The 16,868-nt window shown below is 37.6% G+C and overlaps 1 protein-coding gene across 7 annotated transcripts in view; it reads right to left on the bottom strand.

The window, feature by feature from the left end:
- The window catches only part of Tbc1d5 (TBC1 domain family, member 5), a 448,076-nt gene that overhangs the window by 94,786 nt on the left and 336,422 nt on the right, over positions 1-16,868 (bottom strand). The window contains exon 16 of one of the 7 annotated variants that reach the window (XM_006524967.4): positions 11,616-11,831. The exons of the other annotated variants lie outside the window; for them this stretch is intronic. Coding sequence (XP_006525030.1) covers positions 11,799-11,831 — 33 coding nt within the window. The 3' untranslated portion in view covers positions 11,616-11,798. Of the gene's footprint in view, positions 1-11,615; positions 11,832-16,868 lie in introns of those variants that run through there. 7 annotated transcript variants of the gene reach the window in all.

The following is a 16,868-nucleotide window of genomic DNA, read 5'->3' on the forward strand; positions in this document are numbered from 1 at the left end:
GTCCATGGATGTATATGGCTCTTATGTATATGCCACACCATCTTGATTGTATGTGTGTAAGACAGGAAATATGAGTTTATCAGCTCCCTTTATCTTTCTCAAGATCATTTTTTTCTTTTCTGAGTTGGGTTACATTTACATATGAATGTCACAATTAACTTTCTCAATTTCTGAAAACTTTAAAAATAATATTTACACAGCAAGTATTATATTTTATATGCAGCTACATTCACCACATGTTACCCCTTCCATTCAGTCAGTCATTTCTCAAGTGTCTACCACAAACAAGAGGTCTGAATCCCATGAAGAAGATACCAATTAGGAAATGAATGGTCTTCAAAAACCAACTTCACCGAGCATGGTGGATTATGCTATATCTGGCCCATGTTTTCAATCAATATAAACTATGCAATCATTCCTTCTCATGGTTTCCGTGTTCAACCAAAGGTTGGGTGCCTGACAGTCCTGACTGGTACACTATACTACTTGTTTGGTATTTTGACTCCACCCATACACATACTCACAAATTGAAAGGGTTAATAAACTAGTACAATGGTAGTCATAACTAAGTTTTCCCAAGAGAAAAATAACCTTTTAAGATTCTGTAAAGACACCTCCATATGGAATGTGGGTAGAATTCATGATGTCTATGACTTGGATCAGAAAAAAAATGTTCATATTCACTTTTCACTATGCCCTTGCCCTTATGAAAATGTTCATTCTCTTCACATGTGGGTGATGACAACGAACTGCAGGAGCACTCCAGTGCATGACACATGGTCCCCGCAGGGACTTCAGACACTTTTATCACATTACAGTTGATGCTCGTATCTTAAAAATACCAGTAATGGTCTAAAGAGACACTGCTGTGAACAGTGAAATAAAAAAAAAAACAAAACATTACACATCACTGTTTCAAACTTTCCCAATACTTGCACCCCCTCCCCTTTTAGGAGTAAGTAGTTTTTCTTATAATTCTGTAAGTTTTATTTTATCTGTTTAGAAACACCATTCTGAAAAGGTCATCAAAATCTTCTAGAAAAAATTAAATAGTCATTGTATAGTTAGAGGTTGAAAGGAGGTGTCTCAGGTCCAGTGGAGATCACAGGAACCAGCAGCAGCAGAGGGAAACTCAAGGCAGTGACACCTCCATCACCCTCTTCTGGCTGGTGGAGGAGGCACTTCCTCAGTGAATGTCTGGGCGGGGGAGAGCGTCTGCTAGAGCACTGGGATAGGATACTGATGCAAATGAAAGTTTTGAAGATGTTCCTGATGCCAGGGAAATACTAATGCAGTAAGTACTACACTGATGATGTCAATCTCAGTGACTTAAACCTAAATAAGACACAGTTGACAGCAAGAAATAATAAAAACCAGAGCAGAGATCCATGAACTAGAAACAAAGAAAACTTTATAAAAACTCAACAAATCTAAGAGATTTTTTTCTTGATAACATAAACAAGAGTGACTAACACTTGGTCCAACTATTCCAAAGAGAGAGATGACTCAAATTAGTGGAATCAGAAATAAGCAGGATAATATTACAACAAACACCAAAGAAATTCAGATTATAAAGGAATAATTTAAAAGCCTGCAATCCATTAAAATAAAAGAACAAAAAGAAATGGACAACTATCTAGACTCAGCTGAATCACCAAAATTACAAAATTACACCAATAAGTCAACAACTTAAACAGACCCAAAAAAAAGGAGATTGAAATGGAATCCTATTGCCTTCCAGCTTAGAAATAAATAAATAAAAGGTCCAGGGGAAGATGGATTAACAGTAGAATTCTATTAGTTTTTCAAAGATCTATAGCCAATATCTTTAAACTATTCAAAAATACAGAATTGAGGATCCTTCCAGTCTCCATCTGCACCTGGGAGCTACAGCTGTTCCACAGCCCTCCACACCCAAACCTTGCTCAGAAGAGAGCTGATCTTCTCAGGAGCGATGACACAGGCTTACAGGCCCACAGGATGGGCAATCTCCAACAAGAGACAGCAAGACCAAATAACACCAGAGATAACCAGATGGTGAAAGGCAAGCACAAGAACCTTACCAACAGAAACTAAGGCTACTTGGCATCATCAGAACACAGTTATCCCACTACAGCAAGTCCTGGATACCACAACACACCAGCAAAGCAAGATTTGGATTTAAAAAAAAATCACATCTCATGATGCTGATAGAGGACTTTAAGAAGGACATAAATAATTCCCTTAAAGAAATACAGGAGAACACAGGCCAACAGGTAGAAGCCCTTACAGAGGAAACATAAAAATCCCTTAAAGAATTACAGGAAAACATAACCAAACAGGTGAAAGAATTGAACAAAACCTTCTAGGATCTAAAAATGGAAGTAGAAACAATAAAGAAATCACAAAGGGAGACAACCTTGAGACAGATAAACCAGGAAAGAGATCAAGAGTCACAGATGGAAGCATCACCAACAGAATACAAGAGATAGAAGAGAGAATCTCAGGTGCAGAACATACCATAGAAAATATTGATACAACAGTCAAAGAAAATACAAAGTGCTAAAAGCTTTTAACCCAAAACATGCAAGAAATCTAGGACACAGTGAGAAGACCAGACCTAAGGATAATAGGCACAGAACAGAGTAAAGAGTACCAACTTAAAGGGCCAGTAAATATCTTCAACAAAATAATAGAAGAAAACTTCCCTAACCTAAAGAAAGAGATGCTCATGAGCATACAAGAAGCCTATAGAAGTCCAAATAGATTGGACCAGAAAAACTCCTCCTGTCACATAATAATCAAAACACCAAATGTACAAAAGAAAGAATATAAATAGCAGTAAGGGGAAAAAGTCAAGTAACATATAAACACAGTCCTATCAGAATTACACCAGATTGCACACCAGAGAATATAAAAGCCAGAAGATCCTGGGCAGATGTCATACAGACCCTAAGAGAACACAAATGCCAGCCGAGGCTACTATACCCAGCAAAACTCTCAATTACCATAGATGGAGATTCTAAGGCATTCCAAGACAAAACCAAATTTAAACAATATCTTTCTACTAATCCAGTCATACAGAGGATAATAGAAGGAAAACTCCAACACAAAGAGGGAAACTACACCCAAGAAAAACCAAGAAATTAATCTTCTCACAACAAACCCAGAAGAAGAGAAACACACAAACATAATTCCATCTCTAACAACAAAAATAACAGTAAGCAACAATCATTGGTTCCTAATATCTCTCAAATTCAATAGATTCAATTACCCAATAAAAAGACATAGGCTAACAAATATCCATGTCAACAGGACTCAGCATTTTGCTGCATACAGGAAACCAACCTCAGTGTCAAAGACAGATACTACCTGAGAGTAAAGGCTGGAAAACAATTTTCAAGCATATGGTACAAAGAAACAAGCTTGAGTAGCCATTCTAATATAGAATAAAATCGACTTTCAACCTAAAGGTATCAAAAAAGATAACTTTAATCCATTACTTCATACCAATCAAAGGAAAAATCTACTAAGAAGAACTCTCAATTCTGAACACCTATGCTCCAAATGCAAGGGAACCCACATTCATAAAAGAAACTTTACTAAAGCTCAAAGCACACATTGCAACCCACACAATAATAGTGGGAGACTTCAACACCCCACTCTCATCAATGGACAAATCATGGAAACAGAAGCTAAACAGAGACACAGTGAAACTAACACAAGTTATGAAACAAATGGATTTAAAAGATATCAACATTTTATCCTAAAAAAAAGGATATACTTTCTTCTCAGCACCTCATGGTACCTTCTCCAAAACTGACCCTATAATTGGTCACAAAACAGGTCTCAACAGATACAAGAAGACTGAAATAATCCTGTGCATCCTATCAGATCACCATGGACTAAGGCTGGTCTTCAATAACAACAAAAACAATAGAAAGCCCACATACATGTGGGAGCTAAACAACATTCTACTCAATGATGACTTGGTCAAGGAAGAAATAAAGAAAGAAATTAAAGACATTTTAGAATTCAATGAAAATGAAGCCACAACATATCCAAAATTATGGGACACAATGAAAGCAGAGGTAAGAGGAATAACCATAGCACTGAGTACCTCTAAAAAGAAACCGGAGAGAGCATACAGTAGCGGCTTGACAGCACACTTGAAAGCTCTAGAACAAAAAGAAGCAAATACACCCAAGAGGAGTACACAGTTGGAAATAGTCAAACTCAATACTGAAATCAACCAAGTAGAAACAAAAAGAATAATACAAAGAATCAACCAAACTAGGAGCCGGTTCTTTGAGAAAATCAACAAAATTGGAAACTCAACTAAATTGGAAAATCTGGATGAAGTGGACAATTTTCTAGACAGATACCTGGTACCAAAGTTAAATAAGGATCAGATAAACCATATAAACAGTCTCATAACCCCTAAGGGAATAGAAGCACGGGGAGGGGGAAGGGGTAGGGTGTTACTAGAGGGGAAACTAGGAAAGGGGATAACATTTGAAATGTAAATAAAGAAAATAAATAATAAAAAAATTTGATTTGCATAATCCCCCCAAAACAAAACAAACACAAACAAACAAACAAAAAGAGGCCATCATTAATAGTCTCCCAACCAAAAAAAAAAAAAAATCCCTGATTCGTTTGGTGCAGAATTCTATCAGACCTTCAAAGAAGACCTAATACCAATGCTCTTCAAACTATTCCATAAAATAGAAACAGAAGGAACACTACCTAATCCATTCTATGAAGCCATAATTACACTGATATGTAAACCACACAAAGAACAACTTCTGGAGGAATCACCATCCCTGACCTCAAGCTGTACTACAAAGCAATTGTAATAAAAACTGACTGGTATTGGTACAGTGACAGGCAGGTAGATCAATGGAATAGAATTGAAGATCCAGAAATGAACCCACAGATCTATCTATGGTCATTTGATCTTTGAAAAAGGAGCTAAAACCACCCAGTGGAAAAAAGACAGCATTTTCAACAAATGGTGCTGGTTCAACTGTTGGTTAGCATGGAGAAGAATGTAAACCGATCCAATCTTATCTCCTTGAACAAAGCTCAAGTCCAAGTGGATCAAGGACCTCCACATAAAACTAGATACACTGAAACTGATAGAAAAGAAAGTGGGAAAGAGCCTCGAGGACATGGGCACAGGGGAAAATTTCCTGAATAGAACACCAACAGCTTATGTTCTAAGATCAGGAAATGACAAATGGGACCTCATAAAATTGCAAAGCTTCTGTAAAGCCAAGGACACACTGTCAATCGGACAAACCCGCAACCAACAGATTGGGAAAAGATCTTTATCAATCCTACATCCAATAGAGGGCTAATATCCAATAATATACAAAGAACTCAAGAAGTTAAGACTCCAGAGAACCAAATAACCCTATTAAAAGTGGGGTACAGAGTTCTCAACTGAGGAATACCGAAAGGCTGAGAAGCACCTGAAAAAATGTTCAACATCCTTAGTCACCAGGGAAATGCAAATCAAAACAACCCTGAGATTCTACCTCACACCAGTCAGAATGGCTAAGTTCAAAAACTCATGTGACAGCAGATGCTGGCGAGGATGTGGAGAAAGAGGAACACTCCTCCACTGCTCGTGGGATTGCAAGCTGGTACAACCACTCTGGAAATCAGTGTGGCAGTTCCTCAGAAAACTGGACATAGTACTATCTGAGGACCCAGCTATACTACTCATGGGCATATACCCAAAAGATTATCTAACATGTAATAAGGACACATGCTCCACTACGTTCATAGCAGCCTTATTTATAATAGCCAGAAGCTGGAAAGAACTTAAGTGTCCTTCAACAGAGGAATGGATACAGAAAGTGGAGTACATTTACACAATGGACTACTACTCAGCTATTAAAAACCATGAATTTATGAAAAAAAATCTCAGCACATGTATGGAACTAGAAAATATCATCCCGAGTGAGGTAACCCAATCATAAAAGAACACACACACACACATGGTATGCACTCATTGATAAGTGGATATTAGCCCAGAAGCTTGGAATATCCAAGATACAATTCAAAGACCACATGAAGCTCAAGAAGGAAGACCAAAGTATGGATGCTTGGGAACAAAATACCCATTGAAGGAGATACAGAGACAAAGTGTGAAGCAGAGACTGAAAGAAAGGCCACACAGAAACTGCCCCACCTGGGGATCCATCCCATATATAGTTACTAAACCCAGACTTTATTGTGGATGCCAACTAGTGCTTGCTAACAAGAGCCTGATATAGCTGTCTCCTGAGAGGCTGTGCCAGTGCCTGATAGATACAGAGGCGGATGCTTGCAGTCAAGCATTGGACTGATTAGCACAGTGTCTACAACGGAGGAGCTAGAGAAAGGACTGAAGGAGCTGAAGGGGTTTGCAATCCCATAGGAGGAACAGCAAATATGAACCAACCAGTACCCCCTGAGCTCCCAGGGACTAAACCACCAACAAAAGAGTACATATGGAGGGACCCATGGCTCCAGTCGCATATGTAGTAGAGGATGGCCTTGTTGGACATCAATGTGGTGAGAGGCCCTTGGTCCTGTGAATGCTCGATGCCCCAGTGTTGGGAAATGCCAGTACAGGGAAGCAGGAGTGGGTGGGTTGGTGAGAAGGGGGAGGAGGGATGGGACAGGGGGGTTTGGAGTGGCAACCAGGGATGGGGATAACATTTGAAATGTAAACAAAATATCTGAGGAAAAAAAAAACCTCCAAAAATACAGAATCAGGAGTACCCCCAAACTCCTTCTATAAAGCCAGTACATACCACTAAAAACAAGTACAAAACAGAAAACTACATACCAGTGTCTCTGATCAACATGGACTGAAACTCAAAAATAGTCAATGAAATACTTCAAACAGAATGCAGAGACATCAAAAAGATTATCTACCATGATCAAGTAGGCTTTTTATCCCTGCAATGTAGGACGAGTTAAGCATATACAGGGTAATAATCATAATAAACCACATAAATGGACATATGGACAAAATCCATATGATAAACTCAATAGATATATACACAAAAAGCCTCTGACAAAACCCTGCATGGCTTCATGATAAAAGCTCTGAAGAATGTAATGCTAGGGGGAAAATACTTCAACACAGTAAAGGCTATATATAAGAAATCCACAGCCAAAACTCAATCGAAACAGAGAAAAGCTTGAAGTAATTCTTTTGAAGAACAAGTTCGGGATGTCCAGTGTCCCCATTCCTTTTGAGTACTGTTCTGGAAGTACAAGCAGGATTAGTAATGAAATTGAAGGGATACAAATAGGAAAAGAAGAAGAAGTTATATTATCCCTGATTTGCAGATGACATGATATTATATATTAGAGATCTCAAAAATTCTATAAGAAAATTCTGGAAAGGAAGAGTAAATTCAGCAATCTGGCAGGACACAGAATCAACTTGCACAAACCAGCAGGTGCTCTGTACACCAAAACCAAGCACACTGAGGAGGAGGCCATGGACACACTCCTGTTCACAACAGCCCCAAAGAAAACAAGAATAAACCTAACCAAGGAAATAAAGGACCTCTACATTGAAAGTGTGAAAACTCAAAAGAAAAAGATAAAGACACTAGAAAATGCAAAGATACCTCACACTCATTGACTGGTAAAATTAATATTCTGAAATTGGTCATTTTACCCAAAGCTATTTACAGATTCAAGGAATCCCAATAGAAATCACCATTTCACTCTGGATAGAAACACTAAAAACTTTCCCAAAATTCATACGGAACCACAGAAGAACCTGGATAGCCAAAGCAATCCTGAACATAAAGTACAATGCTGGAGGGATTATCCTTCCAGATCTGTAGATATATTACAGAACCATCAATCAATCAGAACACTTTGATAATGGCACAAAACAGGCATGTAGACCGATGGAACAAACGAGGACCTAAACATACGTATACTTGAGTCAGTTAATATTTAACAAAGATGCTAAACACATAAGCTATAGGAGAAGATAAAGCACTTTCAATAAATGGTGCTGAGGAAACTAGAGGTCTACATGCAGAAGAATGAAATTAGGCTCACCTATGTCACCTTGAAGGAAAAGTAAGTCCAAATGGGTCCAAAGACCTGAATGGAACTCGTACGCCTGAGAGAAGAGAGCACAGGCAGTCTTCTGTAGGATAGAGGCGTAGGGGCAGGCTTTCCAAATGGACTCCGTTTGTCCAAGAATTAAAGCCAACCATTGACAAGTGGGAGTTAAAGAACAAAAAGCTTCTGCTTAGCTAAAGAAACAACCAACCAGGTAGCGAATGGGAGAGAATCTTACTAGTTATATATTTGGACATGAGATTAATATCCTGAACGTGTAAATAATTCAAAGAAATGGTCCACCTACATAATGGGCCTGGGATCTGTACAGACAGTTTTTTGAAGGAAAAAAAAATGGCTAAAAAATTTCTAAAAAAAAAAAAGTTAATTGTCTCTAGCAATTAGTTAGATAAATGAAAATTATAACAACTTTGAGATATCATCAGAATGCCAAAGATCAGCCAACATGACAACAAATGCTGTATCAGCATGTAATGAAAAGGTTCGATGGGAGGAAAAACGGGCAAAGTGATTATTATAATCTCAAAAAATAAAAAGTATTTTTTAAAAAGAAATGGAGAGTGACCAGCTTTACTCCTTATTCAAGTTTATCCCTCCTGAAAAAGACTGTGAATGCAGGCATATGGTCTCTTTTATAATGCAGAATGTAATCTTGTTTTATAGCAGACCCATGTATGGCTTGTATCAGTTTATGTGTGTTTGCATTTGTAGGTCTAAAAACACAGCAGACATTCCGCAAGTACTTAAGACTTCTTGTTGTATTTGACAGATGCAGCTTATAGAAGTTTCTGGTACTCAGTATTAGAAATTAGAAAGTATGAGAATAAATTTTCTAAGCTAGGAGGCACCATTCCCTCCACTAATCTCAGCATCTGAAGAAAGCCAGGATTGGGTAGGGGAAGGAGACATCATAGTTGCAATGGCCAGGTCCCCAGCACAAAGAGTGAGTTTGTGGGGCAGTGTCACCTGAACCTGGCTCTGCCTTTCTGCCATGAGAACTGACTTAGCTTTGTCCTTGTGTACCTCAATTCCCTCACTTGTGTGCCAACACATAAGAGGGCCTATGCCCAGCACTGCTATAACATTGCTGAATGTGAAGCAGAGATGCCAACATGGGAGTCTGCTTTCCTCTTAGAGGACCTCACAGGTAGTGTATGACTGGTTCACACAAAGGAAACTCCAGTGCTACTCTATACATGAAGTAGTCAAATTAATTAAACTGTAAAGTTTGCTTTTTTTCTTTTAACAAACCAAGTATTTATCTCGTTATCTTTGTATAGTCACGGTGGATGAACAAACTGCACTTGGAGATCAATGATTTAGAGTCCAGGCTTCTTTTTAGGGTTTGTCTTTCAATCTGTGTAGTGACTTTCATTTTTTTTTTCAGTCTAATAACCTTTCCAAGGTATTGTCCATGGCCTGCCAATTTTGGCACAGTACAGAATTCTAAGGCCTACTGTAGATTTACTTTAACTAGATTCAAAATCCATATCTAAACTTTTTTATTATCCATCATGTTAATTTGAGTATTCTGTGTGTGGTGGTGGAGATGGGGGTTGGAGGATTGTTTAATGATATAAGTCACTGTGCCAGTACACAGCACAAAGGAGATATGAACACTTGTTGAACTGAATTGCAATGGATATAAACACTTCCTGTCTGGCAAAGAACTTGAGGTTTTGGTTGGCAAAAACTATTTACCTATTCATTCTTAAAGATATTCAGGTTATAATAAAATAAGACAGATAGAAGCATTATCTTCATGTAATTGACACACTGCCAAGAAGATATAAAATTTAAAAGCCACAGAGTAAATCTGTAAGTTACCTACTATGGAAAGAACAGGGAAGCCAGGGGGTCTCCTTGAAAACCGGAAAGACAGGTGATCCCCCTGTGTATATTGTCTCGACTTGCTGCAAAGGCTACCAACCTTTCTTTACAGTCACAATTACCCAGACTCTTGAGATCTCAGATGCTATTTTGATAAAGTAAGAGGTTAGTAAATTTTGGCTAAATGAATAGACTAGTATTTTAGAGGAAGAGAATGGAGGAATTAAACTATACAGTTCTTTTTCAAAATTAGGAAGTAAATCAAGAGATTTCCCAAACTTTTGTGGGGGTTGGGGAGGCAGTGCTGGGAAAATGTCTCCATAACAGACGGGTCCACATCATACAGAAGGTACTTGAGCAAGGCTTGTCTCAGCATTAAACTGGCCTTGGTGTGGAGGACCCAAGGATTCCACCCACATGGACGCTAATGGGACACAAGGTTCACTTTAGGAATTTGATGGCTCCAGAATTTACTTACACCTCACAAAATAGTAATGATAAAGTGACTGAATTGGATATGTTGCACTTTAAAATTATCCTTGAAAAGTATTTCACTTATGCTTCCTTTTGAGAACTCATAATTTGCCAGCTTTCTACTACTATAGAAAGTATCAGAAAGGCTTTACTGAGTTCAGTTTAAAAGACTTTGATCCATGATTAGTTGGGTCAGTGGTTTATGCCTATGGTTCATGCATTTGTGGGAACACATGGTAAAGGAGAAATGTTGCAAAGAGCTTTTGAAGGGACTGTGTAAGCCCCTTTCAAAGGCCCAGTCCAGTGACTCCTTTAGGCTTAACTTACTAAGTTTCCATCATCCGCTAACAATGACAGAATGAGAGAAATCTTTACCACCTTGGCATTTGCAGCACAGTCTGTCTGTCTAATTCCTATATGAAGTAGTCACTAAAGCATGTAAGCTGATTATGGTTAAACTGTTTGACACTTAAATGTATAGAGCTTTTCTTCAGATAAAGGCAATATGCCTAACAGTTTAAATTAACGACAAAATGTTCAGTGAATTGATTTACTTAATGGGCAAATAGAATATTGGTATGGCTAAACTTTCTTATACTACAAAGTCATGCTTTTTTTTTCCTATTCTGTCAATTTCAAATTGACATTCCTTTTGTTATGAGTTATGTTTTAATTTTTAACACCTTTAGATATCAGTAAAATGACCCACACTCAGAACGGCACCTTTTCTCTGTACACACACACACACACAGACACAGAGTATGTACTTTAATGTGGTGGATTATGAGAAAGAAGAACATTGGTTATGCATTCTACACTAATAGTTTAATGTCCTACAATAAGGATAATAAGTGAATAGAGCATTCTTACAGCACTCAGAGCTGGCAAGGAGTTTTGAAGAAAACAACTAACTGAGGCCTCACTAGCCACTCAATATCCTTTGTAACACAAGGAATGGATTGGAATTGGAATTGAAGGCAGCAAAAGGCTGAATATCCCTCTATGGAGCAGCATGGCGAGGGCAGCATGAGAGCTACGCCCCTCCTTGGCTCAGGGACTCATGCCATCACGTCACTATGACGGTTGCAGAGATTTTTAGAGAGGCTTCCCAAGGACACATGTATAGAAACCTTCATAGTCTACTCAGAACAAGACTTTCTACCTACACATCCACATTTTCCTTACTCGTAAGACAATGAACAAAAATCACATCAGTTTTTAGGTTTTTAAAAGTTTTTACTTATTAATCAGAACAGAATTAATTTACATATCTTAATATCTTTTTCAGTTTTTTGAGGAAAAATGATTACCATTATGATGACTGTTTCTCAATTGGGGAGCCCTCTCCTTATAACATACAGAGCAATCATTTCTATGAGGTTTCATCGCTTCTCTTCAGGTGCTCAGGATAAAAGTGACTCAGCTTTCAGGACTGACTGAAGGCATAAACAAAGATATGCTTATTTTTAGTGTATATTATAATGGTGAAAGCCTACTTATTGTCAATAATCTAATAAAAATCCATGGAATGCAATCCATGGAATTTCACATAGATTTTCATCACAACACAAAGAATATGTAAGATGCAACATTATGTAATGACAGATTTTTAATTAGTGTTTGCAAATACCCGGGGTTCAAGGAGGGGAGCGGCTGGAGCCACTCTGTAGGCCTTTGAGGGGCTTCCACATGACTCCACCAAGTCTAGTCTGCCTGCTCACTTGGAAAATCCCCTAGGACTTCCTGTTGTTTCAAACTGGAATACTACTAATGAATTCCTCAAAGGTCATGGAATACTTCTTGGTCTAAGAAGACCTCTTGACTATAAGTCTCACATTCTGTCTGAGTTCAGGGCCATCACAGTCCACACAGTGGACTCTAGGACAGCCAGGATTACATAGAGACACCCTGTCTTAAAAATAAATAAATGAAAATAAATGAATAAATAAGCTATAAAAATAAATGTGAGAAAAATAAATATTTTAAGTTGAATCTTGCTAAGATATATCCAGAAAATACATATTCAATGTACATGGTCCTAGTATCTTCATTTTGTGGCTCAATAAGAGCAACATGCTGTTCATGAACACAGCAGGCCGAGGAGGAGCAAGTGCTGCCACTGAGGATGTAGCAGCTGGCTCTTCAAAGCTTGGTTTTAGCAGGGGAAATACAATGGTCTGGTTTGTCAGTACATGGTGCAATACATGTGTACAAAAACAAAACTCCCAAAGATGGTGGCATGGAGAAGGTACCAAGATGACTCTCTAAAGAGCAAAGTAGTGCCCTTATGTCTGTACAAACAGGAACCTAAGAACCTGGCCCCTGCAAACAGTCCAGAGGCTGACTCTGTGAGTGTGCTTATAGCCAAGCAACTTCCCACAGCCATTTCTTGAAACTGCTAGTGAGAAGACGATGGTATCTGAAAAAGAAACCTCTTCCGGGAAGAATCACCATGAATGAGCAATGCTTTCGTGTTTCAAACGTGCTCTGGAGCTGACTTTATACCACCAGAGGACCATGCAGGGAGAGCAGAGCTGGCCCTCAGCTCGGCATGATGGCCTCACAGCTCACAAACAGGCCAAGCTCTCTTTAACCATGGAGCATAGATACTTGCCGTTACCCTACCCTGTAACGCAGGCTTTCATCCTGCTGTTGGCCTGGATGGCTCCCTTCATCCTGTTGGAATGGTCTCTCCTTACAGAAGGCCTCTGAGCAGCCTATCTAAACAGGTCCCATTTAGTCTTGACTGTAACCCAGTCAATGACTTCAGTGACCATGCTCTACTGCACCCTTTCTATGACATGGCAAATAATGCCTTGCTCATTACTACAAGAGGCATAGATTTTTTTGTTATTCACTATTATATCACTATATCACTGCCACCTAAACATTGTTTAGTATATAGAAGATACACAAAGTACTAGTTAAGAAAAGTAATGAATTAAAAATATTATGAAATGAATTCAAAGTAATTTAAAGTATTTAGAGAAACTCTTAACTGGTTTTGATAAACATGTGATTTTTATATCATTAGATATCTGAAATAATCAACTTCAAATACTAGTTAAGGAAAAGTTAATAGCCTTTGTTGATGATAATTATTTTATAGCCTAGCCAATTACTAATTTACCTATTTACTTATACGCTACTCTGTGTTGAAAAGTTATATTTATGATCGGATATATCTGCTTAATCATAATATCTAAATATCAACTATAATAAATATCTAATCTAGTAGTGAAAAAGGATGCAGGAGAAATTTAGTGACAATATGTCTTACAACTCATACACAAAGAAAAAAATAAGTTTCCCTATGTCACAAACATATAGAAAAAAGATTCTTTATGAATGTTAGTTTTCAAAGAAATATCCTATTTTGGGGGAGAAAAGCTGAAGAAAATATACTTGTAACAAAAAATAATGACAAAACCTTGATTAGAAACAAAACTGAATTTCGGTGGAACCCTGACAGAAATATTAGGAAAAACAACTTAAAGGAAGAAGACCAACGACCTTCCTGCCATTAGGTCCTCCTGGTTAATGAAAGGGTGACAATGGTGCTCCCAAGGGACATGTGTAAGCTTCTAGGGATGCAGCCTGACTGGGAGTAGATCTGAGCCCCTGAGACACATTTCAATTCGTACATGCATTTTACAATGTTATTATGCAATGGCAAGTTATAGCTACAGTGGGGTTTTTAAAAAATGAAATGAGTGAAAATTTAAGTGTCAGTCTAAAATTTGAACCTGGAGGTTCAGACACTTTATAATTTAAAAAAAAGTAAAATTTAACACAAGCTAAAACAGATGACAGACCAGAATTAGTCAAGGACAGGAACATTATATGTTTTTCTACTAAGTTCCTATGCAATGATATTATAAAACTGCTTTATATCCAATAGTTTTTCCCTAATAATAGCATTAGACACTTCTGGGAGACCTGAAAACTTAGTAGGAAATTTTCTCTGAATATTCTCTTTTTGAAACAAATGGAAGCTGTCAAATTCTTACTGCATAATCAAAATGGTAATCCACATACTGTATTTCATGTGTAATAAGTCTTCATGGGAAGGCTAATACTTCAATTCACAACACAAATATAAAAGCACCAAAATATGAAAATTACTTTGCTTATGTTTTTGTATTAGAATTTTATTTGCTAAAGGGTAAAAACAGATTTTCAAAATTCACAGTTAAGTTAAAACAATAGTTTTAAACCTCTCTTCCTAGCCCTCACTGCCTTCAGGAAGGAGGGAACATCTGGTTGTTTAAAGAACACAATATGCTCACATTTTCTATGACTTTTGTTTCTAATTGGGTTGAATTTCTTTTTTAAATTTGAGCTAGTAGCTAAAACAATGTTTTTTAATCACTTCATATTTTTCAGACTTTCCTCCTTCTCTCCTAACTTTATTGAGTGGATTGAGTTGGGAAATATGTTCACTAGTTCCAGTATGATGATGAGAGAGAGAGAGAGAGAGAGAGAGAGAGAGAGAGAGATAGTTAGTTCGAAGAGCCAAAGTTTAGAATCTTTATTTCTATCTACTAGATTGCTAAGTCACTGTTATTTCATAACATTTGCAGATAGAAATACTTTTTGTGGAATTCTGATACGGCAAATTGAGGAGCTAGATAGTACTTAAGGTCAAATGGAAGGGTTAATTCAACATCATGATAAACATGGCAGTTAAAATACAACATTGGATATAGTTTGTGTGTATGTAGATATGGGTTCGATAAATTTGCCATGTAGGTGAGTTTTCTCTATATTAGAGAAATGGGGTCCTAGAAAGAGACATAGCATTTGATTGTTTTTAACATTTGTTTAGGACACACAGGTAATTGATGGAAAACGAGAAGGAATCATTTGTGACAACAACTGATAAAAGGCACGTATATATGGGTGGGTAAAACAGAAAGTGTCATATGTCCTAACTGAACCCCAAAATGGCTTTGTGGAAAGGGTAGGGAGGATGTCAGGAATTTCCGGAGGGAAAGAGTAGGCACAAAGGCCCAGAAGCTCCACCAGCCAGCTTAGATGCAGATCACAGGCTTCTGGCCTAGGATTCTTTCCCAGTTTACTGGAAAGAAGGAAGACAAGTTGTTCTGTCTCAGTTCACAGGACTGCTCTGAGGACTGCATTAAGCTCATCCAGGTGTTAGGAGAACTATGAATTATAATTCTGTTATTACAGCTTACTGATCTATTATTTCAAACTGCTCAAATGAAAAGCCTTTCCAAAGTAAAATCTACCTTACCCATACAAAACATTTAGAGATTGGTGTCTTAGGCTGTATGTATAGAATATATTCTAAAGAGAGCAATTTCCATGAAGAAATTAAAGAGCAATTTCCATGAAGAAATTAAAGGTGATAACAGGGCAAAATGCTTTGTTGAAGGTGGGCAATGAATTACTAAGGAGTTCTTTACTGATTTTTACTTTATTGAATCTGTCAGCAGCATGCACACGGCTGTGACACGAAGCTAGAACAAAGAAAGGTAAACTTCATGTCTCAGATCTTACCTGCTACAACTAGTGAACTTTACTGTGTTTGTATTACTCTGAACTACTTGAGCCAGGAATGACAAGCATTGTAAGTGGTTCATTGTTGTTATTTTTTTAAAAAGGCAAAAAAAAAAAAAAAAAAAAAAAAAGAAAAAAAAGAAAAAAAAAGAAAAAAGAAGCGCGTATCGAGTACCCTGATGTCTGGCGCGTTGGAGACCAGGCAGAGGCATTATCAGCATTACACTTTTCTTCCCCTTGCCCTCTTAGCATAAATGGCCTCTTTTGTGCTGTAATTGATAGTCATGGCCTCTTTGTGCTTTGTGTGTTTCTATGAAGTACACATACTAGCAGGTGCTTTCATTTCTGTATTTGCAGCATGGATTGGGTTATGCTAGTCCATTAGAAATCATTTCTTTATAGGCAAATGATGCTCTAGTTGGGCAGGTCATCAGAGATAATTTTATATAACTTCTAAATGTTTCAAAAATATCAAAACTCAATAAACACAATGGTTTCAAAATACTGAGCTTGATCTATGTTACCAGTTTCTAATTTGGACTCTTCATAGGCACACTGTACTTGCCAGAGTGAAAAATTACCTCTCCTGAAATTTATAGAGTGATGTCAAAGAGTCAACCACTATACTCAATTAGAACTACACTGTGCTTTGATAGCCATCTGAAAAGCCCTTATAGACAAAGAGCTTTCTTTACTTTTCCTATAGATACCATCATTTCATGAATTTGTTCATGTGAGTCTGTAAACATGACTTTCTCATCAGGTCCACTTTCTTGAGTTCCAGAAACATTAGTTATGATCTTACCTTTTGAAGATAGTTTTAGTTGATAAGACGCTGGATAAAGAGTAGTTCCCCCCTTTAAAAATAGTTAGCACTTTTGTCCTTAAATTTTATCATTCCTTGTTTTTAAATCTTCTCTTATACCCGCACCCTGTACTCTGTGCCAACT

Source organism: Mus musculus, chromosome 17 (genome assembly GCF_000001635.26).
Source record: "Mus musculus strain C57BL/6J chromosome 17, GRCm38.p6 C57BL/6J".
In the NCBI taxonomy this organism is placed as follows: domain Eukaryota; kingdom Metazoa; phylum Chordata; class Mammalia; order Rodentia; family Muridae; genus Mus; species Mus musculus.